The 25,876-nt window shown below is 33.6% G+C and overlaps 1 protein-coding gene across 5 annotated transcripts in view; it reads right to left on the bottom strand.

The window, feature by feature from the left end:
• The window catches only part of AP3B1 (adaptor related protein complex 3 subunit beta 1), a 273,969-nt gene that overhangs the window by 32,264 nt on the left and 215,829 nt on the right, over nucleotides 1-25,876 (bottom strand). For all 5 annotated transcript variants that reach the window (XM_073234795.1, XM_073234799.1, XM_073234824.1 and 2 more), the window contains 2 exons: nucleotides 4,305-4,536; nucleotides 1,021-1,105 (listed from right to left, as the gene is read on the bottom strand). In XM_073234795.1, coding sequence (XP_073090896.1) covers nucleotides 1,021-1,105; nucleotides 4,305-4,536 — 317 coding nt within the window. The remainder of the gene's footprint in view (nucleotides 1-1,020; nucleotides 1,106-4,304; nucleotides 4,537-25,876) is intronic.

The following is a 25,876-nucleotide window of genomic DNA, read 5'->3' as shown; positions in this document are numbered from 1 at the left end:
AATCAATGTGTTATGCTACATTGCTTATATTCATCATTGCAGGTTCTCAGCAATAAATGGTACGATACTAGGTCTGAATTACTGGTAAACTGCAAAGGTGTATGAAAAAGAAAGGAAGGTTCACTATTTTTTCTTCTCTTTATCCTCTTCATCTATTTTACCCACCCATACCAACATAGGTTCACTATCTTTAATGTACAAATTTATTTTAAAATGTCTATTTCCTAAACTTGGAGATTTTTATCATAACAACTTCTGTTCAAAGACAGCTAAAATTTAGACAAATAAAATGTCTCAATTTTTTTAGAATGAAAGCAAAGGAATTTCAAATAAAAATAAATCATATCCTTGATCAGGAAAATATAAAAGAGTTGGAAGGTTATTCTGAAAGATGTATGATCATAGCTTTGTATTAATTTCTAATAGTTCTGGCATTCATCAGAAATGTATAAAACATTTTATAAAAACAAAAATGACAAAATCCAATCCTAGAAAAGTTCCCTTGAATAGCATTGATCTATGAAACCTCTGCCAACTTTTTGAGTTTTACCAAAAGCAGTTTGTAAATTAAAGTTCAAAAGGGCAAAACGTTTGGGTTTTAAGTACTGACAGAAACAGTAATTTCCCACTTAAAAGGCTCAAGATAACACAAAATGTTTCAAAATAACTTTTCTCTGGGCTACTCAATATTATTAGTTTTTAATTTCTCCTGAATTTTTCTCATTGATATTCCAAGACCGTAAAGATTAAGTAAAAAAACTATTTAGCAGTAGCTTCTCACTTTAACCAATAAAGTATGAATTTCAATCACAAAGACTGTACTGGCTAGTTGTTTAACAGATATTAAAATATACATATTATACACAATTTGCACAAGTATTCTATCAGTCTAAACATGGCCCAAGAAAAGCACATTTGTTTAAATGTTTTGTTTCTCAAAGAAAAAGCTGTTGAAAGCCTTGTTTTTGATCTGCTGTCCCTTACAGGCACTATAAAATACAGAAGAACAATTGAACTTACCACAACTGGAAACTGGCAGTCTGAGTAGAATCACAAAAGTCAATACCCATTGAAACAGTAACGGATCCCTCAGGCTCAAGAGATTCTAGGAAATAAGATAATTTAGACATGCAAACATGGAGGATGTGAAAAATAGGCAAACTAAACAGTGAATATTTATGTAATTTTTGCAGTTTTGCTAAACCAGTCAAATTTAATGATGGCTTGTAAGACTATTTTCATACCAAAAATATTAAAGCAAATTTTAAAAGTAATTTCACTATTCTGCTTGAAGGCTACCTTAATTCTGTATATGTTTCAATGAACATGTTATATCTCTTTGTTTCAGAAACATATCTCATGCTGAGAAATTTCATATTTTATAATACTATCTTTATAAGCATTGGAGGTAAAAAGGAAGTAAATGTATTCCTGTTTGGAACAAATGTAGAGAACTCTGTATTTAAAACTATATAAAAAGCACATTTTAAATAATGTTTCAAATTTCCCCTGGAAAAAAATCCAAAATTTAAAATTCAAATTAAAGCAAAGTTGGAAGAAAAAAATTAATTTGTTGTACTCAGAAATTAACCAAGACCACTGGCATCACAGGAGCCAAAGTTATGAGCCTTATTGTATTATTCAAAGAATTACTAAAAGAAGCTTGAGCGGCAGATTAGATTATCTTGAAAAAACAAGTAATAAAATGACACTTTACATAGATTTGGCAATTCTGAAGCTTCATCTGTCAACTATCTAAATACGGGAAGTAACTGTATCAATATACAATACTGATGTTTTTCAGTTGACAATGATAACATTTAAGACAAACAACAAAATTTTATTCTGCTTATGATTCCAATGTTTGGCTCAACTTGAGAATAATGGGGGATCTTAAATATATACCTATGTAGTATAAGTATTTAAGTATATATTATATATTTAAATAGAACCCATCCACTTTTGATTTCACTTTGTGTAGTCTTCAGGATAAATGCAGCCATACTGTACAGCAGGTTTATATTTAGCTTTATCTATTCTGATGTATCTTACTAGATGTAGTTGTATTTTAGCATGCATGCGTGAATCCAGTAGACTGTGCCTATTCTAGGGCTTGTTGGTAAGTATGATTTGCCACTAATGCTAACCATGACAGAGATGATGGTACAGATGAGACAAAAGAGTAATTCAGTAAGCTTAATTAACATATTAAGAAGGCTGTTTATGTCTCATAGACTCCACGAAGATGAGGCATTATGAGGGTACTTTTTTGATGCTGATTTTAAAATGTTTTAGTTTGCTTAGTAGTATATATATTGGTTTGCTGGTTCCAGTTTGAACTTCACTGTTTATAAACCTACCATTTATCAGGATGCTATCCAAGTACCAAAAGATTTGCTGCCTAAATCTTCTGCAAAAAGGGTTTATCATAAATAACTCTAATGATGCTTTTCTTGCATTTCTCCTAAAGCTACACCTTATCAGTTCACAGCTCTTGTCCGTCACATTGCTCAAGGCTATTCTTTAGTGAATCCTTAATGTTTCCTTCTGTGCCACAGACATACTGGGTTTGGTCTTGCTTGCAGGTGACAACACATTGGTACACGATGGCATTCATGATTTAGATCTCTCTGCATCATGTATCCTTGTATTTCACTTGACAAAGTGACAGACCTCAAAATGCCTTGTTGATAGTACTCACTGACACAATTTGGTTACCATTTTCAGTCTTAAGAAAATTAACTGTGAGCTAGTGACATGCTAATTCAGGAGGACAGCTCATGATCAATGGCATGTTTTATTATATGAACGCTTCAAGAGCAAAGTGATCAGCATAAAATTATTCATACAATGGATTTTTACAGCATTTGAAGCCTACTACATCGGGGAAGTTTACTCAGTCAGGTATCTGTATTTGGAAACTGCTTCTGGTTCACTGCTATATATGAGAGTTCTATAAAATGGTTGAAAAACACTAGTTCTCTTATACTGCATCATTAATAATGAAAAATGAAATTATACAGGATGCCATCTACTTTGAAGTGACAGTTGTATAGTAACTAGTAAAATCTTAGCTGAACTCAAACTTCTCAATAGTTAACATATAGTCACTGAATATAGTACAGGGAGTCTAAAGCTATTCTTTGTTTTTAAAAATCTCTTATGTACTTGGTCTCTTTGGGAAAAATGGCATACTATTCCTAATATTCTTAAAAGGAATCCAGTCTCATGCTAAAGGTAGGGCAAAATTCAGACAAAAGTCATCACATATTATAGACAAAAAGAAAACAGACTGGTGACAAGTAAGAAAGCTGCTGGACTCCTTAACATACATATATGTGCTTATTAAATAAAACTAATCTTTTACTTCTCTCATTTCACAAGAACATGAAAATACAGCATTTGTTCTTTGTTGCATTCTTATGATGTTTCTGGACTAATTAAGATGTATCATAGTCTGTAACTTTGCTGTAATCTATTAATAAAAGAGAGGAGGTAGGTTTATATGCAAATACATACTACATGAGAAAGAACTTTTTTCTTGAGGATATTCAATAAATGACAACAAAATGAATGAAACATCACAGTCATAAAATTTGCCTAAGGAAAGAAAAGCCTATTACTAGTATTGAAGCAAAGGTATACATTTCTATTTTGTTTCTGTGTTAAGGCCATACTCTGAAATTTATTCTATTTATTTCTTCTATTCTACATAAGCCAACAAAAGGTCAACTCATCAACTCAATATGCCAGTTCAAAGAAATGTTAATACTGTTCTACTGTTTTAACCTTTGGATAACATTTTCAACCTTCAGACAATTCATATATCAGGTGCTTGACACTTATTAAACTAACCTAATTTTCTAACCAAGTAAAAAATGTTGGATTTCAGGCAATAAAAAAGAACACAAATTGGATATTCTATATTCTTTAAATGGTGTTTTAATTACCAAATTACAAAGGAAAGGGTATTAGGTACTGTATTCAAAAAGGCAGACTAAAATCACACAGGAAGTGAACTTGAACAGGAAGACAGGAAGGGGGAAGGCGACGCAGACAAGCAGACTGGGAGGCAACTGTGATTCTTCACACCCACCCTTTCATCAGTGCTGGTCCTGTCCTCCACTGCTAGCACTATGGGCAAAGACATGTTGTCACCTCTTACGACAAATTCAGAGTAAAAAGGAAAACAAATATAAACTGATTATGGTAACAGTCAATAAAATAATATGCATCTACTTTACTTTTAAAATGAATACTCTTACTTATTAAATATAAAGTTTTAAATGAGAATTAATATTTACCTATTAGATTAAAAACATGCATTTGCATGCCTATGGGAAGTTTTTTTCCCCTTATGTGGATATTTTCTATCTTTTGATCAGTAGTATTATTCAATGTTACTTGTACAGAGACCATCGTATCACCAAAAATGCAAGGCTGTCTTGGAAAGAAATAGTGGGCAGCTAGTCCTTTTCCACTCATTCGGTGAAGCAGCACATGAGTTTTCACTGGTGCAAAGACAGGAGTACTGACCTATGGCACATTGGAAAAAGAAAAAAAGATCAACTGGTGAATACAGTTATTAATTCTTAGAAAATACGTAAGACTTTATGATATTTAGCTCGTGTTTTCTCTGAAGTATTATGTAAGTTGTAAATACAAATTATATACTAATAAACATTAGTAGGACATCACACACCTAAGTATTGCCAGAAATTATATAAAAATGTAAATATGTTCAAAACAGTACCAAAAATTTTTCTGTATTCTGTAAACATATATTAAAATATTTTGACAACATATGTCTAATAAGAAGAATTTCAGTTATATAAGTATATTCAATTTTGTTTTAGAGTTTATAGACTTTCTGCTAGTTTTTTTTCCCTAAGCACACATACTGGGGCATCTTGCTCATTTTCTTATTAGTTTTAATCATTTGTCAGTTGATTTTCTCAGGGATTTGAACTGTAAGATAGTACCAACTGCCAATAAGGAACGGAACATTTTGTACTTTCATTTCCAATCTGGATTGGACTCCCTGAAGTTTTTCTCCTTCAATTTCTTTCACTGTACACTGGAGACTATGCCCTCCTTTAAGGTGGTTTCTTTGATTTAATGATTAAAAAGATCTTCCCTACTTTGAGATCAGGTATCTACTCACATTTTCTTCCAGTGCTTTCAAGGTTCTGAATTTATATGGAACTGATTTAGGTATACTGACCTAATGTTTAATTATTTTTCTCCAAATAATTAACAGCTTGTCTGTACAAGATTTGATGATTAGCCCTTCCTTAATGATCTGTCAATTATTTGTGTACTTGGAGACATTTTTTGGCCTTGACTGAGCTGTTAAACCAGTACCAGATTGTTTTATTTCTTATATAGCTCTACAATATGATTCAATTATTTGGCAAAACAGTGTCCCTCATTCCTCCCTGCCCTGTTCCCCACCAATATTTCCTTGGATAATTGTCTGTTTTTCCTTCCATTGAACTTTTGACTTTTAGTTAAATTCTTCTCTCAGTCTTCAGTGGAATCAGAGGCAGCATATTAAATGAAGAAACACAATCCATTCTAAAACCACGTGGTAGCTATCTTTCCATTCAAATCAAAGTATTGCATGTGGTTTGACCAGACATGGACAAGCTTTTTGAAAAAAATCAATTTGTAATTAAACAGGCCTAATCAAGATTTTTTCCTAACAAGTGCGCTCTCACAAACTAGGCTGTCTATTTGTAACTGTGAGAGTGTAAGTTAACCTCTTCAGCATGTTCACTATGCCACTGATACCTGATGACATTAAACACTTAGTAAAAGTATTAATAATATAAATCATCAACAAAAATCCAAGGGTTAAATATATACAAAATGATATATATGTCACATATACAAAATGATAAAGTGCCTTGTAAGCATCATTAAAATACAGTTTTCATTCTCTAAAAGTTCAACTTATAAGGATGGGCAATTTAAAATAATAATCTTTAAAATACATAGCAGAGTTCATTTGTAAAATATAATAAATAATTGGGTAAATTAAAAAAACTGGCTATATAGAGTAATGGGGCAACTAGCCTATACATTCTACTTTGGCCTTTGATAATGGTAACAACAGTCTAACATTTAACATTTTCAAAGCACTTTCACTTTGATGTTTAGGTTCTTTTCCTTGTAAAAATTATTTTCAAAACTGTTTTGTTTCAACACTCACACTAAGTTCTCTTTCCTTTAGAAATTCTGTAGGGTTTATGAGCATAACCCAACAAATTATTAGTGGTGAACATTCATCCAAAGATACAGTAAGCATTATAAAAAGCAAACAGACACAGAATATGTGTATGTATGTGTGTATGTGTGTTGCTTGCAAAAGTATGTGTGTGTATTATATTTAGTAATTTACACTCAGAAAAAATACTTTTTCCCCATAAATCCCAAGTCAGGGAGGCTATGACAGTCCACTTTAAACACAAGCCCTTAATTGGACGATTATGTTTTTCACTGTCTTATATTTATCTCCTTAATTAAATGATAAGCATATGGAGCCAGTAACCAGTTATGAAATTTTTTTTCATTGTTCCAATAACACAATTTTCATTAAATCATTAAATGTTCATGTAGCCAGTCTTACCTCTATAAAAACTCATACTTTGGGCTACATATAAAATGGGGAAGTAAAATTCAAAGTTGAGAGGGGGGAAGTTATAGTAGTATGAGAAAATCAGAACAGAAGCAGGTGTTGGTTTACAAGCAGCCAGGAATTAGCACTCTAAATGACACATGAAGTACTTAAAAGGTACACCTGAAGTCATTTAAGAGCTATCAACATGTCTTGGTTGGTTTATTGATTCTTTCTGTCAATCTAATTCAGCGACAGATGGTCCAAATGTTTTTTTTCCTACCTTATTTCAAAATTCTGCACCTTTATTACAGTAGTTAAAAGATGTCAAGAGATGTGCAAAGGAAGAAAAATAGTATAATGCTCTCTACACCTTTCTACACTCAACCAAATTCAAGAAGCACTCGCTAATGAATTCAACATCTAAAAAATACTCCCAAACAATCCTCAAAGGTTGTCTGTGATGATACACAGAGGTCTACGTTCTCTTCTACAATAAATGACATCATAAATGGCACTTTGTGGTAATAATATATATTTTTAACTACAAAAAGGGGTTAGTTGAAAATGTTTTCATTTTTTTTAACCTGTTTTCTATATTCATACAAGTCATATAAGCCAACCTCCTCTAAAATTTAGAAGAACTACATAGGTAATACTTTGTTCAATAAAAATAAGTCGGTTCCATAAATCCTTCAATTTCCATGTGTAATACAATTAATCCTGACAGGAAGGCAAGCTTGCAGTTCAACGTTTTGTACATCATATTAGGTATCTATAGTCCAGAAACATAGATATAATCTGTGGCTGTTTATATTCCAAGATGCTAAACAGTGTGAATGGCTCTTTTGAGTTCACATTTTATACCTATCTTTAATTTTATTAAATGTAAAAAAAATGGTAAAAGACAATAAAATAATTATATAATTATCTAGTTTGGGCTGTGAAAATGAGGCCTCAAGTTTTTAAGGAGAAAGGTAGATACTGAACAAGTTTGAGCAAAGAAGATCATTATGGGTGGGGGCTGGCAAACTGCAGCTCATAAGCCAAAGTTGGCCTGCTGACTGTTTTATAGTTTTATTGGAACACAGCCATACTCACTCATTCACACGATGGCTGCTATTTTGCTTTACAATGGTAGAGCTGAGTAGTTGCCATGCCTAACTAACATATTTACTATCTGGGTCCTTGTGGATAAAATGAGAGTTCCTGTGGCCAGGATTCTCACCTGGCCATGGTTGACTAGCTCACTGCACACCTGTGGGCAATATATGGCTGTTGACTCTATAAAAAGAGCTCCTCCCAGTACTCTGGGCATGATATGGTAGCAGGGCTGCAAGGCTGCAGGAGAGCAGAGTAGAGGCTGGAGTGGTGGCAGTGCTGAGGACAGAGGCCCAGAGGATGGCTGTGTGGGATGACTGTGCAGAGGCCCAGAAGATGGCTGTGCAGGACAGCTATGCAGACAGAGAGGCCCAGACGATGGCTGTGCGGACAGAGGGGCCCAGAGGATGGCTGGGGCCCAGAGGATGGCTGTGCAGACAGAGAGGCCCAGAAGCAGAGACTGACTTGCTGCATACAGACTCGTTCTGAGTGCATGGGATTCTAGTGACTGACCTGCCACCTGGAAATAAAGTTGGGTATAACCCTTTTACCCCAAAGAACATTTTGCTGTCAATTTCTCTGGTCACACTGAATCCATAGCGAATTTGCCCAGGGCTGAAACCCATTGGCAAGACAGTCCTTTACAAAAAAAGTTTGTTGACCCTTGTTCTAGGGACACAAATGTTACCTCCTTCCTCTTACCCTCCCCTGAGCCTGCTGTTGGAGAACAATTCTCTACAGGTTGCTCACGATTCTTTACATCTTTTGAACAAAAAGCATTATAACTTTGCTCTTGAAAATCTTTTCAAGGCAGCCTTTGGAAACAGATAAATGCTTCCCTCTGGGGCAAAGGAGGGACAGGTTTGCCAACAGCCCCTTATAAAAGACTGGGATCTTCTATACTCAGGTTCCTCTCCTGTACAGCAATACACTGCATGTACAGTCATCACCTAGCCTTCACTGTGTTATCCTGTGGAAACGAGCTCAGAGAAGTAGTGCAAATGATGTTACTATGGCTACTGCTATTGCTGTGAGTAATCAACTGTCCTTTGTGTTTGAAAACCAGTATCTATGAAATTGTCCCAGGCTAAGTTGTTAGCTTGCAAGTAGGGTAACATTCATATCCTTCACAGTTCTTGATATAGGTATGTATTTGTCACTCAGCAATTTCCAGATCCACTTATACTCTGAATAGCTAAATTAGTACTTAGTAGGATTTTTATATATAGCTGTGTAGTGGTAACTGACTGACTGAGGGGTGGATATGAACTGAAAATTCAGCTTATATTCAAGGGTCCCTTCTGGAAACTGCAGAAAGGCACCATATGGGTTAGCGGCTTTACTATGATAATACTACTTTACTATTGTAGAAACTACTTTTTTCCTTGGACTTCCCTTTATGAAAGCCCATGTTATGACTCTGTTAATTATTTCTATGGGTTTCTGAAGCATCATGATGTGCTCTGACAGCTGGCAACAAAGTGTTAAGTAAGATCCATGACACTGAAGAATAAGAATTCAGCATTTCAGAGCTGCTTTTATCTGGTTCAAGATTAAGTATGGATCTTTTGAGGGAGCTTTCTTCCCAGTGTTTTACCCTATAGTGTTTGTATATGGGATTCTCTGCTCAACATACCCTCCTCCCATCTTCTAGGAACCTTGCCACATTCAGTTCTTGAGATGAAGCTGGCATGTTCTTGTGCCACCTCATGACCTGGCCACAGTTAACTGGTTCAGGAATGAACATGAGGCCCAATGAGTCCCTTGCCTAGGATTTTTGGATTTGGGACCTGGGAAATTGAGCCAGTCTCTTTTAAGTGACTAAAATTGTGAGATTTACAATTCTAATGTCTGTGACCACATTCCTGCCATACTGTTCAGCAAGAAACAAAGCAAATTTCAAAGAAAAGCACAGATGAGAGCCAGTGCCCTGCTGTATATCTTTGGTTTGGATGGTTCTTGAGGCTGACATATTCCTATGGTTTCTAAAGCTTGGTTTTCTGTGAAATACTCTAGCATTCCTTCCTTCCTGTAATTCCTGTCCACCACCCCACGCTTTTTTTTTTTTGCTTACACTTGTTCAAGTCGGGTTTCTATCATTTAATTCCCCTACCCAACTACTGATCAGGATTAGTCAGATTTTAGGACACTAACTGGGGGAGCAGGACATAAATTTAAGATAGGAGAATGTGCTCTCTTTCCTTTTCCTAAAGCCCTGGGAGATATGGAAAGGTGAGATCAATGACTTGGGCATGGCCTCTGATTAGGTTAAACCATATGAATCTATCAATTCTGTAGGTCAAAACAGTTGAATTAGCAACTCATTTGGTTCAACCTAAGAGGCTGACTGGTTCAGGGCTACTTAGTTTTCTCTTCTACAGGAAAGAGGAGTCCTTAACATGGCCATCCTTACCCTGACTAGTTGGGGTTAGAGAGCTAAGCCCTGCTAATAATCAAGTACTACTTGGCCTTTCTTTGTTCTTTGACTCTGTCTCCCAGATCATTCCAACAGTCTTCTGGTTCCTGCTTCTAACCTGCACCCTCCTGAGCACAATCTGAACATAAGTAGCCAGGATAAATCAGTTAAAATAAAGTTATTCCATGTGACTCCTCTGTTCAAAACCCTCCAATGGCTACCAATTGCACTGAGAGTAAAAGCTGAAAACCCTTATAAAGGTCTTTAAGACCCTATATGGCCTGGCCCCCTATAATGCGTCTTTGTCCTTATTTTCTATTATTCTTGAACTCATGAATCATTCCACTCAGCCACCTTAACTTTCCTGCTGTTCCTTGCACATACCAGTAATGCTCCCATCATAGACCCTTAGCACTGGTTCTCTCTTCCTGGAATGTACTTTCTCCACATACTCACAGGCTGTCCTGATTTCTCTTTGCTCAAATGTTACCTTCTTAATGAGGCTTAACCCATCTGTATCTTTTCTTTTTTTTTCCATAGCCACTTAATATCTTCTCTAACACAATATATATGATTTCTTTATTATGTTTATCTGTCTCCTCCTTTATTCCCCACTTTTATGTTCAATGCAGAAAATGTAATTTTACCCATTTTTAGAACTCAAAGCATAATTTTACAATTTAAAATGATTATAGAGATTTGTAGATAACATACCTCCAGTGTTGGTCATAACTGTATTTGAGGCTGAGTACTCAACTATAACAGTGTTCCTAAAAATATTATAGTCTTACAGGAGTACACTGTAGTGATATGTGGAGATTATCAATATTATTATTTGTTGGTATTAGGGTATGACTTGACTAGAAACTTAGAGTTACATGTAATTGTAAACAAATAAAAGAATAACATTTCTTAAAGGCACATACAAAGAACAATTAACTAGAAGGACTTTTATGATACAAACACGATCAAAATATTGAGTTTTTGGCAAAAGTATTATATCCCAATAAATATTAACTTGTATAAACAGAACAGTATGAAAGACAGTATTTGAAGACACTAGTTTTGATTTGATTATTTAACTACTGATGTTCAAAGAATTAAAAATCTAGCTGCATTATAAGCAAATGATATAGGTTATCCTCACTATGATTCCTGAGGAAGTAATTATTTCAGTAACTGTAATAACTCTAAAATAAAAAGCCTCCTTCTAGAGTTAACAGAATAAAAAACATCAAATAACAATGACATAATCCTCTACAAATCTTTACACAGCATATGTTAAATAATAAAAGTCGTTTGTGTACTTTTAGATGGTTTATGAAAATAACCAATCAATTCTGCAGACACAACATTATTTCTAAAGGAAATCTATGTGACTCATGATGCCTGTAGATACACAGAGACAAACCACACATATTTTATCAGTTTATTACAGTAAGCAAATAAGCGTGGAATGAGAGTGCACATAACTGTCTACTTAGCGCTTACTGAAACATTTATAAGAGCTGTTATCTCCCTAATAACAGACAGACAGCGTGCAATTTTAGAGAGGAGAAAAGCTTCATATTTTTTAACACTTCACTAAAAAGTAACTGAAGAGTGTAAAATGAAAAATACTCTGTGCAGTTAGCTGGTAATGGACCATATTATCAACTCAAGTTAGATTTATAGGATACAAACTAGTCACTAATAGTTATTTTATGACATAGCATGTCTGCTTTTTTTTGAGATTATTAAGATTAAAGTTGTAAAACTTCTTTTGAAAATAGCTGTTCAAAATGACTGAATTATAAAATTTAAATGAGAATTGAAAAATAAAACATGGAATATCAAGTAAGTGCCTAAGAATAAACCTTGTTCAACATCTGCATTACTATTTCAAAGACGATGCTTCCATGCAAAGCTTTATGAAAACAATATTTTCCAGCCTTTTATGCTTTATTCCTCATTTAGTTGCTTAATCATTTTTAAGTATTATCAGTCTGTTCTGTTTTTGGACTTCAAAAATATAAAAATTGTCAGTACATAAAATGTTCTCTTTGTATCTAGTTTTGTTAATATGTAATTTGTTATATGTAACTTAATATACTTGTTTAAATGTTTTATTATGTAAATCAGCACATATTAGTATACATATTATATGCAAATCAACATGCCATATTCTTACCCTTTCTAAAGCTTGGTTTTTCAATGAAACACTTTAGCATTCTTTCCAGTAACTTCCCTTTTTTGCCTAAACGAGTTAAAATTGGGTTTCTATCATTTAACTCTCCCATCCAACTATGGATCAGGATTATTTACTATATGTAAATATTTATTACATGTAAATTAATATGCTTATTTCACATCAGTATCTAGATATATGACTTATAAAAATGAGAAAATATTTATAAACAGATACTATTTCATCTTTAAAATTAGTAGGTTATTAACCAATGTATTTCTCAACTTATAAGTTATAATACAGAAAGTTACAGTATTGTCTTATTTACCCATAAACTGTAGAAAGTTGAGTCTATTTCACCTATAAGCTATAGTACTGAGCCTATATAGGATTAAAAAAAGGAAAGGGTAAATTTAACTCTGCTGTAACTATAAACATAGACTCAAAGAAATATATTTCAATATTCCATCAAATACTACCTTAAGTAAATGGTTTATAATTCTATAGAACTTCCTCTTTATATATGTAAACTTAGGTACTCTAGAAAGTAATTGTGATAATTCCTCATATTTTACTTTAGTAATCCATATATATTATGAAACATGAGACTTTTGTTTCACTTTTTGGTAATAATATGTATTTTGAAAAACTTATTTGCAGAATGTGAATACATTATCAACAAATATTTAATGAGTATCTTACTTCATGAATGGTGTTAAACAGGTGCCAGCAAACTACACCTGTGGACTAAATCCAATCTACTCCTGTGAGCTAAGAATGGTTTTAACATAACTAAATGCTTGGAGAAGAAATCAAAAGAAAAACAACATTTTTGTGACACTAAAATTTTATGAAATTCAAATTTCAATGCCCATATATAAAGTTTTATTGGAACACAGACACATTTACTTAATTTACATGTTGTCTGTAGCTGCTCTGTACTACAATGGCAGAGATAAGTGGCTGTGGCCCGCAAAGCTGAATGTATCTATTATATGGTCTTTTACAGATAAAGTTTGCTGAAACCCTGGTACACGATGTATTCAATTTATATTGGTGTGATGAGGAGGAAAGTACTTCATAATAATGTCCTATTCTTCCCCCTCTCAAAATTTAAATCTAAAGTTTCACTGTCAATACTTTTAAAGCTTTTTGTAAGTCTGAAATCCAGAATGATAGCAAATATACCTTTATTTAGTACTCTCATGGAAAAATAGTTCCAGAACCATGGATACAGATATGTTATACTATTCTTAGATAGGTTCTATTATTCTTTTTATGTTTCTTTTCTGGTTTTTGGTTTAAGGGTGCTAATAAAATAAAACTTAACTTGGTTTTTAAAATGTTTAGCAGAAAGGTTCCAAAATTGGTTACAACAGATTTCACTAGAATCAGAACATTTTACATAAGCACAAATAATTACATATTGTTATTTGATAGATGTAATAATAATTTTAGTAGGTCTATTGTTTTCTCACTAACAATGGCAATGATGTATTTTAAAAAAGAAAATGTTAGTGTCTTCTTCCATTGTAACCAAGCTTAGAGTCCTGGCATTATTTTTGACATCCTCCTTATTTCCCTTCAACAATTAGTTGACAGGTTTGATATCTCTTGTATTCATTTCCTTCTTTTCTGTCCATTTACCACCATCTTAGCTCAGGTCATCACTGAAACTTAAAACACTTAAAATTTATTTTAAATTTAAAATAGCAGTAGTGCATGTTTATTGAAAAGAATTCCAAACATTATGGAAACATACAATGCCCCTCAGGTTTAACTGTAAATAATAATTTGGTATTTTTCCCAGTCTTTTGCTCCTCCTTTACTTCTGCTTGTTCATTCAAACTGGTCTCTTCAGATGCCTTACACTCTGATTCATACAACAGGCTCCTGCAAAAACCATTCTTTTAAAGTGTACCTCCCTTATATGCTCAGTGAGGTATAGTGTAAAGCACCAAGCTCTGAAGCCAGATAGACCTGAGCTGAAACTCTGGCTTTCTTTAGTAAGTTTATTAAACTCTATGGCACTAGAAAAATCACACTCTATGGACCTCAATTTTCACATCTCTGAAATGGGGGAAACTACCTGCCTATCTCTCAGGGTTGTTGAAAATCTAGGCTAAACATAAAAGAAAATCTGGAGGAATTGAAGGGCCTGAGGAACATGATGGGCTCAAGTATGGGACCAAGATAAGATTTCAGAGTTGAAATAAGAGTGTGTGGCCAAAGTTCAGCACAGGTGGAAGTTATAAGAACTGAACAGGCTTATAGGCTTTGAGTTTACATATTGCACAGGCTGTTAATGTGGGTAAGTGATTAAGAGATCCCGAGATGAGAACAGCAAAGAAGGGAAGAGGGTACAGTAAGGGTGAATGGGTCTCATAAGAGGAAAGAATATAAAGATGAAAAGGGAATGACCTAGAAGCAACAGTTGGGAGCTTCACACAAACTGTCTTGTTGGTAGTAACGACTTTATAAAAGGCAGAATTATAGAGCATTCTGAGTAAGATCATGCTGAGAATATTTCCTGTAGGACAGCAAGATCCAAATGGAGATTCTCAGAGAAAAGCTAGGCTATGTAATAATAGTACATTAGAACAGTATGTGAGAGAAATTGGTAACTGTTCATATATTTCACAGATAGAAACATTGCATCTAAAAAGTGGCCGCACTGCTTGGACTTAAATGAACTGTAGCTTAGGGGACAAAGGGATATGGATCTCATTAGATTAATACCTAGAGGATGGAAAAGTACACATGCTTTGTTCACATACAATTGGAAAGGCAGTTTTATTAAGGCTACTTTAATTTTAAATAATAGGTTCTTCTAGGGATGCTCTCTTTGAATCTGATAGGAGAAATGATCCTTTTACATCATAGATGCCAGTCAGACACACCATAGCTGCTGAGAAATTCCTGATGTAGAGTGGCAATAATGAAATAGGTCCTTCAGACCATAAGAACTTCAAACATTAAATATATATGTATATATTATATATATAAAAATATACATTATGCATTTATATGTAATGTATATATAAATATATAATGTGTGTATATACATAAAAATAAATATATTTTTCTGATTTGTACATGAACATTTCAAACTCTTCATTGAGGAAGCAGGGATGGAACCTTGGAGCCTTTGGAGTCTATGCTGCAGTAGCAAAGCCTTCTGATGACTCAGGTTTATTTTCATTAAAGTCCCATAACTGAATTTTTCTGGATCAAGTCCTGGAATTGGGGCCTAGGTGCTTGACTCTGGCACAGGCCCATGTATTTCTAGACTGTACCTATTTCTGACACAGGAAGCATTTTTCTTTAGAAGCAAGAAAGACTATATAGCTTCCTTCTTGTCAGACAAGGTTAGGGTTGGCAGTGGTTAAAAAGTAAACACTAGATTTTAAGTTAGAAGACCTGCAAATTATTTGATAAGAAAAAACTCTTTAACTTCCCTGACCTTAAGTTTGTAAAATCCTACCTGATCCAAAGGATTTTTATAAGGCTTCAGTGAGATATTGCATATGGAAGTGGTTTGTAGATAAAAGTACTCTTTGTTAATTATTATTAAAGACAATGTTATTAGCACAAGGGAAAAAGTAGTGACAGAACTGAGATTAGAGTTTAATATTTTTAAGTGTCATTTCTGTCAAGCAAAAGCTACAATTCCTTTCTCAGTAAATACAAAATACTCCTTATGATACAGGAAAATAAAGGTTAGTCATGCGAGCTAGTGGGGAGATGTTTCCCCCTTTCCTTCAAAGAACTACAAGAAACGGGAGGAACAGGTATTTATTCTTTCTTTCTAAAGATTAATAACAACTGAGGAAACCTTTTTGAATGTGATCTTATTTATGAATCTATATCCCTAACTTAAAAGCAAATCAATTTCTGATATTAGAATTGTCTTTAAAATATCAGTTATATAATAAATTAGATACCTGAAAGTGGATTTCAAATGATAATTTCATAAGCATACATTAGAAAGCAAAGGGATCTCAAGAAGTTTGAATTTCATTAACACCAAAGGAAGACCATTATATTTAGGGAAATTTTATACTTTCATAGCATTAATAAAATTGCTACCCTCAACATATCTATCTTCAGTACTGAAAGTACAGAATCCCAATTTTATTTTAATTATAAGGAATTAACTCGTAGTATTTGGGCATGTTGAAATGATCAACGAAGAACAGCACCAAAACAGTAATGAGGTTAACATGAGGCAGTTGGACCCGGTGCAGGACCAGATGTCAAAGAGTCCTGGTTATGTTTCCACTGAGCCACACATTAGTAGTGGGATCTTAGCTCAATCCCAAGCTCACTCAGCTTCTATTTTTTTTCTAAGTAAAATGGGGCTAATTACACATATCTTATTTGTTTCACTGAACTGTGAGGATAAAATATTGTTCATGTGAAATTGATTTTTAAACTGTTCAATAAAAGGCATTATTAGGATTATTAGTAAATTGAGTTTTCAGTCAACACTGAAACACCAATCTGTCAGATAACACAGGGTCATCAGGTTAAAAGTACATATCAAAAAGCTGAATCACCATTGGAGAAGGGCTTTTAAAACAATATTGCTGTATTTATTGATAGTACCATCCAAAGGCCTTTATAAAAGTAATCCCTTCCCCCATGCCCTTTTTTTCTTTGTGTTAGTTGTGGGTGAAGAGGACTGTTCTCTAAAAGGTTTCTAAATGATGTTGATGTTAAAAAATATAGTATCACCATTTAACAGCCTTTTGAAGAGCAGTCCCTAGTATAGTCTATGTTAACAACTGAGGGAGGAAGGGACTGTTTTTTCAAAGGCTTTTAGAGGATGTTGTTAAAACAATATATAGTGACATCATTTAAAAGCCTTTTAAATAATAGTTCTCCTTCCCTCCCAATTGTAATGTCCTTGGCTTTCATTTATTTTGTACTACAAGTTGAAAATGGACATGCCAACATATTATTGGGTAGAGCAGGCATTTGTTGGATGGAAAATGATGCATTGCTTTTAAAATGGTCAGTATCCAGAAATAAATCCAACTCCTCAAGAACACAGTACTATTTCTACACAGGATCTTGCCCACCCACCTTATCTTAGAGTTGTGGTATCTTCTGCTAGTTTTCTCTAAGAGTGCACTGAAGATACCACACACAAAGGGAAGGAGTCATAGCCAGGTCATTCCAAGACTTCTTGTGGCACAAATGTAGTCCTACAACACGCTGCTACTTGAGTTAACTATCCAATTTATGGCAAAACCTCACTTTTAGCTCCTATTCTGCTGTCTTTTTATACTATTTCTGCCCACTATGCCTCTAATGTTAAACTTTACCAGGAGACAGCAATGGACACTTAAGAGTTCCCCTCCATATTTATCTCCCAAGGAGAGGAACAATTAACCATTTGGTTTAAAGAATGAAGCCACACAGCCAATTTAGCTTTGGTTATTTTTCACATTACCATACCCCCCAAAAAGAATTAACCCTGGGGATATAATTATAGAATATGAAACAATTTTCCATCTCTTCTTGCATTGGGTCTTTTCAGAAAAGTGTCATTTCAGTTTAAGAACAGGAATTCCTGGATCTATAATACTTTAATGAAAAAAATAAGCCTTTAAAAAATCTAAAAGCATAGCTCTCCAAACACACTGCATTTTAATTATAAATTTTAGTGTGCCCTTACTTTAACTTTTTGATTATCTTGCACATAGAACTCACTTGTTAGTTCTATGATTTACTTAAAAGATAGCAGTCATTGTTTACTTATAATTTGTGGTAATAAATCATATGACTTAGTTAAATATCAAATACTACTCCTAATCATTGCTTAGCTCAAGGCCTAATTTATCCATTCAACTCTTCCTGACCCTATGCAAGCCCATGATGTTAGTCACATTCCATTTTGACACTTCCTATAATTTAATTTCATATTATTATTTAAACTTCATGTATTTCACATTATTATTTAACCTTATTCTTATGTGCCATGTAAATAATAAAGCACTATGCCTGGACAACAATAATTTCTTTGCATATTTTTGCATGATTTAAAAAAACATAATAATTTTTGAATTCTGTTGCCTTAATAGCACAAGTGAGTTACTTATTTGTGCCTATAATTATATTTGATGGTAAATATGTAATTAAAAAAATATTTTAAAACCATTATGTAAAAATTCATGTCATTTGAGATGGGGAGATTTCCTGGATTATGTGGGTTGCCAATATGATCATACTGATCTTATAAGTGAAAGAGGGAGGCAAGAGGGTCAGTGTCGGTGAGAACTCAGTCAGTCACGGCTGGCTTTGAAGATGGAAGGACCATGAGTTAAGGAACATGGGCAGTCTCTAAAAGCTGGAAAAGGCACAAAAAGGATTTCTCTCTGATAATCTCCAGAAGGAACACCCCTGTGCTGACCTCTTGATTTTTTTAGTTTAGTGAGACCCATTTTGGACTTGTGACCCCCCAGAACTGTAAGATAATAGTAAATTTGCATTGTTATAAGCCAATAGGTTTGTGGCAATGTATTATAACAGTAATAAGAAACTAATAAAGGTAATAACTGTGATGTCTAGCTGAAAACTACTGTTTGAATTTACATGGTAAAATCTATAGGTGGTCAATGGTATAAATGTTTGCATGTCTTTCAATGGCTGATGTGTGATCTGAGAGACATCAAAAATTCTGCTTTCCCTATAGTATTATCTTAGTGGACTTCAACTACAACTAGCATTGACTCTAATAAATTTGAGTGGCTCTCAAACCTAGATAATATGGTCAGGATCACTTAGAGGACTGGTTTTTAAAAATCCCCCCTGCCCCCCAACACTCCTTGTATTTTTTTTAATGAGCCCTTTGAGTTTATTTTGATCCATCTGGTTAACAGACAGGTATTAAGAACCAATGAAAAAAATAAAAAATGAACTGTCTTTCAAAGGCTATGATTTAATGCACTGAATATTATATTAGACTACCTCTCAACTCTCTTTATATAGTATGTATTCATCTTTCTGATAAAATATGTATATAAAAATATTTGTATGAGTCCTATACAAGCAAAAGGGGATTATTATTTTTATTGTATTGTTGATATACAATCTTATATTGGTTTCAAGTATACAATACTGACCTCCACTAGTGCAGTTACTGTCTGTTACAGGATCATTGGCCATATTCTCCATGCTGTACTACCATCCTTGTGACCAAGTTATATTACGGTTGAGAATTTTTGTGCCTCTTTATCCCCCTCACCCCCCACCCACCCCAGGCCCTCCCCCATGGTAACCACCAGTACCTTCTCAGTGTCTATGAATCTACTGCTATTTTGTTCATTTTACCTGGTTTTGTTTTTATATTCCACAAATAAGTAAAATCATATGGTATTTGTCTTTCTCCGACCATGCCTTACCTCTTAAATTTGCTGTAGCTCATACCAAAATGTTCAGAATGTGGATAACACTCCATTCATGTTCATTAATATGAATACTTGACTTAAAAAAACACAGTTCACCAAGAAAACCATAACCTCAAAGCTTTTACTAAAAGCAAAAGAGAACAGCTCCATCCATGAAAATGAAGTCTGGGAAGAACGTAAGAGACATTAACCTATATTCACTATTCTACCCAAACAGTTCTTGTAGATCTGAAACTGAGAAATTTCAAACAACCAAGAAAGGTAATTTTTATGTTTAATCTGACACCTGCTCAGATCATTTCACTGCCTCTTGATATATAATAGCACTTTTTGGTTGATAGCTTTGAAATAAGTATTGAGACACATACCTATAAAAACATATTTGAAAAGCACAAGGGTGAGTTTCAAAATACACACAATCTCATCAAGTATAAAAAAAAGATATATGTTATTTTTCCCTGTGCCCATTTATCAAAAGGCTGATAGAACTGATAACCTTCAGATGTGTATAATTCCTTTAAAAATTAGTCAAAAGGTATTGTTTTCTAAGGAAGAAACAATTAAAATAAGCCAGATACTAATTTCTGAGGATTTTCTTTAAACTGCTCTACTTCACATGTTTAAAATTAGCAAGGCATTCAAAGTTGGGTGGTACATCTATAGGTTTTATCAAATGAAGCTATGTAAAATTTCAAACTTTTTTTTTCAATGAATATGAGAACATTTCTGATTCAAATCAAGTATGCTAGAAGGTATAAGACTAAATTGTCAGTGGCTGACCTGTAGTCACAATCTACCTAACATTATGCTATTGTGACTAAGCCATCTGATGTAATCCCCAGAAGTGAAACAAACACGTACTTGGAAATTTTCTGGCACAAAACATGTCTCTGTCACAAAGCAATGTCTTAATTTCAAATTCATATTGAGAATCACCACTTTGAGCAGCACTGCCACTGCACAAGGCCTGCACGAAGCTTCAATCCCCGGATTATCACCCATTGACACACCTGACATTTTACGAAGAGCCAGTCCCTTCTCCACACTGACATCCTCTGTACCCTGAGTAAATAACTAACAATTCATTTCCTAACCTTGACTTTAGAGTCCAGCCCTTCCACCCTTCTTTTTTTTCTTCTTTCTAAACAAGTGACAAAGAACAAGGAAGCTGATTGAAGGGGTCCATTATGTATCAACTTAAAGAAAGGCAAAGTGATTGATGAAACTAGCAGTCACCTTCACTGCTAGCTACTGCACCTGTATCCTTTTTGTCAAATGACCTGAAAATCCTGCTGACAGTTTAACATTCAGTACAAGGATATACAGTATGGGACTACAGTTTTCAATATTCCTATTGGCAATGAAATCTGGAGGGATATAATCTGAAAACAAAAGTTAAATTTTACAATCTTCGAAGCTTTTTAGTTTTCCCCTCCTTAGTCTCTCTGACTGCTATCAGCTTGCTTTGCAAGGAATATTGTCATGGGTGGAGATGGGGTGGGCAGGTGGTGAGTAATGACAGGCAATGTGCGCGCTCATTTTAAACTTTACCTTTGTCTTTGTTTTGTTGGCAGAGATAAGATTGTTAATTCAGCAGTATTCTTTTTGTCAAATTATTTGATGAGTCATAAGTAATTGTACTGCTACAAGAGGACTTAATGATTTCCCATTTTTTCTCTATGGGGCAGTCCATAGCTCAAAAAGTAATTATTAATTAAAATAAAAAGTAGAAATGCACATTCAAAAAACAGTAATATTTTACCTAAACAAGCTAAAGTTGCTTCTGAACTTTTAATAGGTAATAGGCTTAGTGAATTCACTGGATAACCAAGAATTTCTTCTGTGAATGGAAAGAAGTTTTCCTCAATTAAGGAACTCACAGTGTTTCCTTATAGCAGTGAATTCAGTCATAAGTTTACTGTGTCAAGTAAAAACTTCACTAGGCAGCAGTGATACACTTGAGAGCCAGCAAAATCTCAAAAGAAGCCACAGTTCTCTGTGCGGACATGGCACCATTTCCTCTGGGCATTTATTACCTGTTAAAAACCAATCTTTTGGTGAGTGGCAGTTCAGGGTTTTTGAGAGCAAGCAGCAATATTTCTTCAGGTCTACAGAGTCATAATTAAAGCTGAACTGAGCGGAATTGGAGAGGGAAGGTCAGCGAGGTGCCGTATGAGAGATGAGGCTGGGCTGATGGGCACCAAATGAACAAATTATGATGGGCCCCACTCAATGTGATGAGGTCAAATGCTTGTTTCTACCCACTGACAGTTCAATTTCCCTGAAATGTCTCTCGGTTCTCTATGAGCTAATTATGAATGAAAAGTTATCAACTGCCCACACCAAAGGGGGCTTAAATACTATTTTGTGGAGTTCTTAATGTCAAAATATTGTTCAAAACAGCATGCTGTCCCACTCCAAATAAAATGTGTGGGTTAATCTAAATACCAGTGAAACACTATCAATTTTCTCCAGGTTTTCCACAATGTATACATAAACCAAATTTTTCAGCACTTGTCACAGCTTAACCAAAAAAAAAAAAAGAGAGATCATTTTACCAAGTATATCTATATTATATTTACAACTCATTTCCACAGTAATAGCAGTACAGTGCTTACAGTTTTACATATTATAATCTTCAAATAGCACTATATATTTTTCTAGGAATGATGTTGGATTCTTAGCTTCTAGCATCAATACTCAGATTTACCCCAGCATACAAACTTATTATACTAAATCAGCACAAGAATGATTGACAAAATGTAAACTCTTTTTATGGGACCTCAGTTTTTGAGGGACAATTTTCCACAGCCTCCATTTATGATGGATGATTATTTTCTTTACATCTATAAGCCAAAGAGCATACAAGTTCTCTTTGAATCCTGTGACAGATGATAAATATTTGATAGAATTGTGTTCAACTAATTAAAAAATATACTGGCTTCATTCACAGTAATACAAAAGCAGATGAAAATTATGTAACATTTGCTGAAGCCCTATTATGTGCCAACCACTACACAAAGGACTTTCATATAAGGATGTTTAACACAGTAAGCCTGGTGTTTTCTATCAACATACTACACATAAGAAAGCTTGGATCAATGTCCTCAGCTTAAAGGATACATCACACTAAAAATAAAGTGATATGACCTGCATAAAATACAAATAGCACTGAGCTTAAATCATAAAAATTATAAAATACATAAACACAATATACCTGAAAATGACATGTCAACTTTCTTACTGCCATTAGAGTTTTAGAAATAGGCTCTATAAAAAAATAGATTTAACATATAAAGGTAAAAAGTATTTGGCAGAAGTGGGGCAGAGAGAGGAAAAGATCAATTCTGATTTGAGTACAGATAACTGGTCATCAAAAAATAAGCCTGAAGTAGGGAAAATTTTTTGCCATTTAAAAACATCACATGTAGGTATATACACATATTTTTTGGCAACTTATTAATAATAAAAAAGTTTTTAGTGTTAACCACTGTTTCTACATTTGACATAATACGCTTAGATATACAATTATCAATTTATATGATTCCTTAAGAAGTATAACCTTCTATATTCATGTTTAGAGATCACAATTTAATTCACTCATTAAAGGATTCCTTCTGGAAGTTGATTTTTTCTAATTCCTATTGTAATTACATTGTTCTAATCTTGTATTATAAAGGCAGCTGCTTGCCTATCATTTGTACTTTCCTCGTTAATCCTGACTCAGTGAATTAACCTTTAATTACAGCCGTTAAAATTGAAATGAGCCTCTTGTCTGGCTGGGGCTGCCCCCTTTCAGTGAATGATTCTGATGAAAATTTTTAGGGTCAATGAATATGTCCCATGTCATGTCTGATAGCTGCTAAAAATGTGAGGAGGTAAATGTTACCTTAGAAAGATGTGCTTTAAATTTTTAGGAGATCTGCTCTATTGATAGGAAAATAAAATAAAAATAATTTCTAGTTTCTCAGTTGACCATGCTGTATTTTTAGTTAAATTAAGATAGCATTTAAGAAAAATAAAGGATGTGTTACTAAGATACATTTAGTCAAACAATATAAAGCAGTAAGTTATTCTCCATTTAACTGTCTTAAATATTAGATGTTCAGTAATTAAAAGAACACATAAGAGGCATAAATATTTTTAGATATGTGCTTGATAGTTTATTACATCACTGAGAGAATTATTCTTAACATATTAACAATACAGTCCTTTAATCAGACATCAGTGGGAATGGATTCTATCATGTTGAAGCTGGAAAACAGGAAAATATTAATGTCATTAATTTAACACACATTTAATGAGCACCTATTACATATCAAGCACTGGAAATAGGCCAATAAAAAGGCCCTGTCCTATTTTCAGGGATTCAAGAGTACAAGTCTTATTTGATCTGCAATATATTTTTAGTATAGAATATAAGGTACCTATCCCCTATGCTGATGTTGACATTTACTAAAGTCACTTGCTATCTATCTCCACTTAATTTCCCATATATTCCTAAAGATTTAGAATTGGGTGGGACCTTAGGAACCACCTACTACATTCTTCTAATTTAACAGATGACAATCTAAACTGAACTCAAATTCTGATGTACTAGTTCAAGTTTACAAGATAACTTTGTCAGGTAACATACTCCATGAAGCATGGATGTCTAAGCTTCAGTGAAAATATGAAATACACAAGTTTCTGAAATTATGTAAACAATTAATTATAAAAACTTTCAAAAGCACACAAAAACAGAGAAATACATTGAACAACTAGTTACTCATATCTAAGTTTTTGAAAATTATCAACATTTGTCCCATCTTGTTTAATTCAGTCTTTTATTTTACTTCTGAATTATTTAAAAACAAATTCCAGATATGATTTAATTTCATGATATGTATATGGTTAGTATATTAAGAGATAGACATTTTATTTACAGTACTATTATTACATCTAAAATAAAAAAATTCCCTTTAATTTCATGTAAAATATAGTCAGTGTTCACATTTCCTTTGACCATCCACATTTTTTCAGAGTTGGTTTGCTTGAATCAGGATTCAACAAGATATGCACATTACATTTGGTTGATATCTCTCAATTTAAAGTATGCATTTTAAAGCAGAATTTACTGAAATTTTGTTTCTTCTTGGGTTTTATTTTTTTGGGAGCTGAAGTGTAAAACAGACTTTTAGAATTAATTTAGCATTTGGGGGAGATATTTATATACTCAATAATGTGGAACAGCTGCAAATTTAAAGAAATAATCCTTATTGATAGGTCTATAAAAGCTGTCTGTAATTACATTCCTGAATGATTTGAATAATAGTGTGTCTGATATATTCTAGGAGAAGTGGCTTTTAATTTTCTTTCATTTTAGGGTCATATATGTACTTATCTATTTTTACTCCATGCTTTCCTCTCTCTGGTGATAAATTCAATTTTTTACTGTAAGTTGGGTCTTTACACTACAGTTAAATTCATTTTCTTTTCCTTTGAAGAGAAACAAAGTTTTCCTAAGTATTACAATAATATTTTCCATTTTTTAATAAGGTTTCTCACGTGGAAAGTTTAAATACTATTAAAATAATATTTATCAATTTTCTGTATAAATTCCCTGCCCTATGTTCAGAAAATTTTTGGTAAGCTTTTTTAAGAGGAACAAGGGTAACAAAAGTTAGCTTGGCTAATATATGATTAAAAAATAATACATGATAGGCCTAAGCATAATAATGTGACATATTTTAAAGCTTAAAAAATGTATTTTTCACTGCAAACATCACAATTCAACACAAGCAGCAAAGTCTGAAATACATGTGACTCTGGAACTACATAGCGATTAGGGGTGCCAACTCCTGTGTAGTCAAAAATCTATGTATAATTTTTGACTCCCCCAAAGCTAAACTACTAATAATAGCCTACTGTTGACTAGAAGCTTTACTGATAATATAAACAGTCAATTAATGTATACTTTGTATATTATATGTATTATATACTCTATTCTTAGAACAGGCTACAGAAAAGAAAATGTTTTTCCAAATTGTTGCAAATCATTTTCCAATACATTTATTGAAAAAAACACATGCGTAAGTGGACCCAAGCAGTTCAAACTGGTGGTGTTCAAGGGCCAACTATATAGCAGTTGATCATAACACAAAGTTCAGTCAGCTTTG

This window comes from Manis javanica, chromosome 1, assembly GCF_040802235.1.
Source record: "Manis javanica isolate MJ-LG chromosome 1, MJ_LKY, whole genome shotgun sequence".
In the NCBI taxonomy this organism is placed as follows: domain Eukaryota; kingdom Metazoa; phylum Chordata; class Mammalia; order Pholidota; family Manidae; genus Manis; species Manis javanica.
This window is presented reverse-complemented; position numbering and strand designations above follow the sequence as displayed.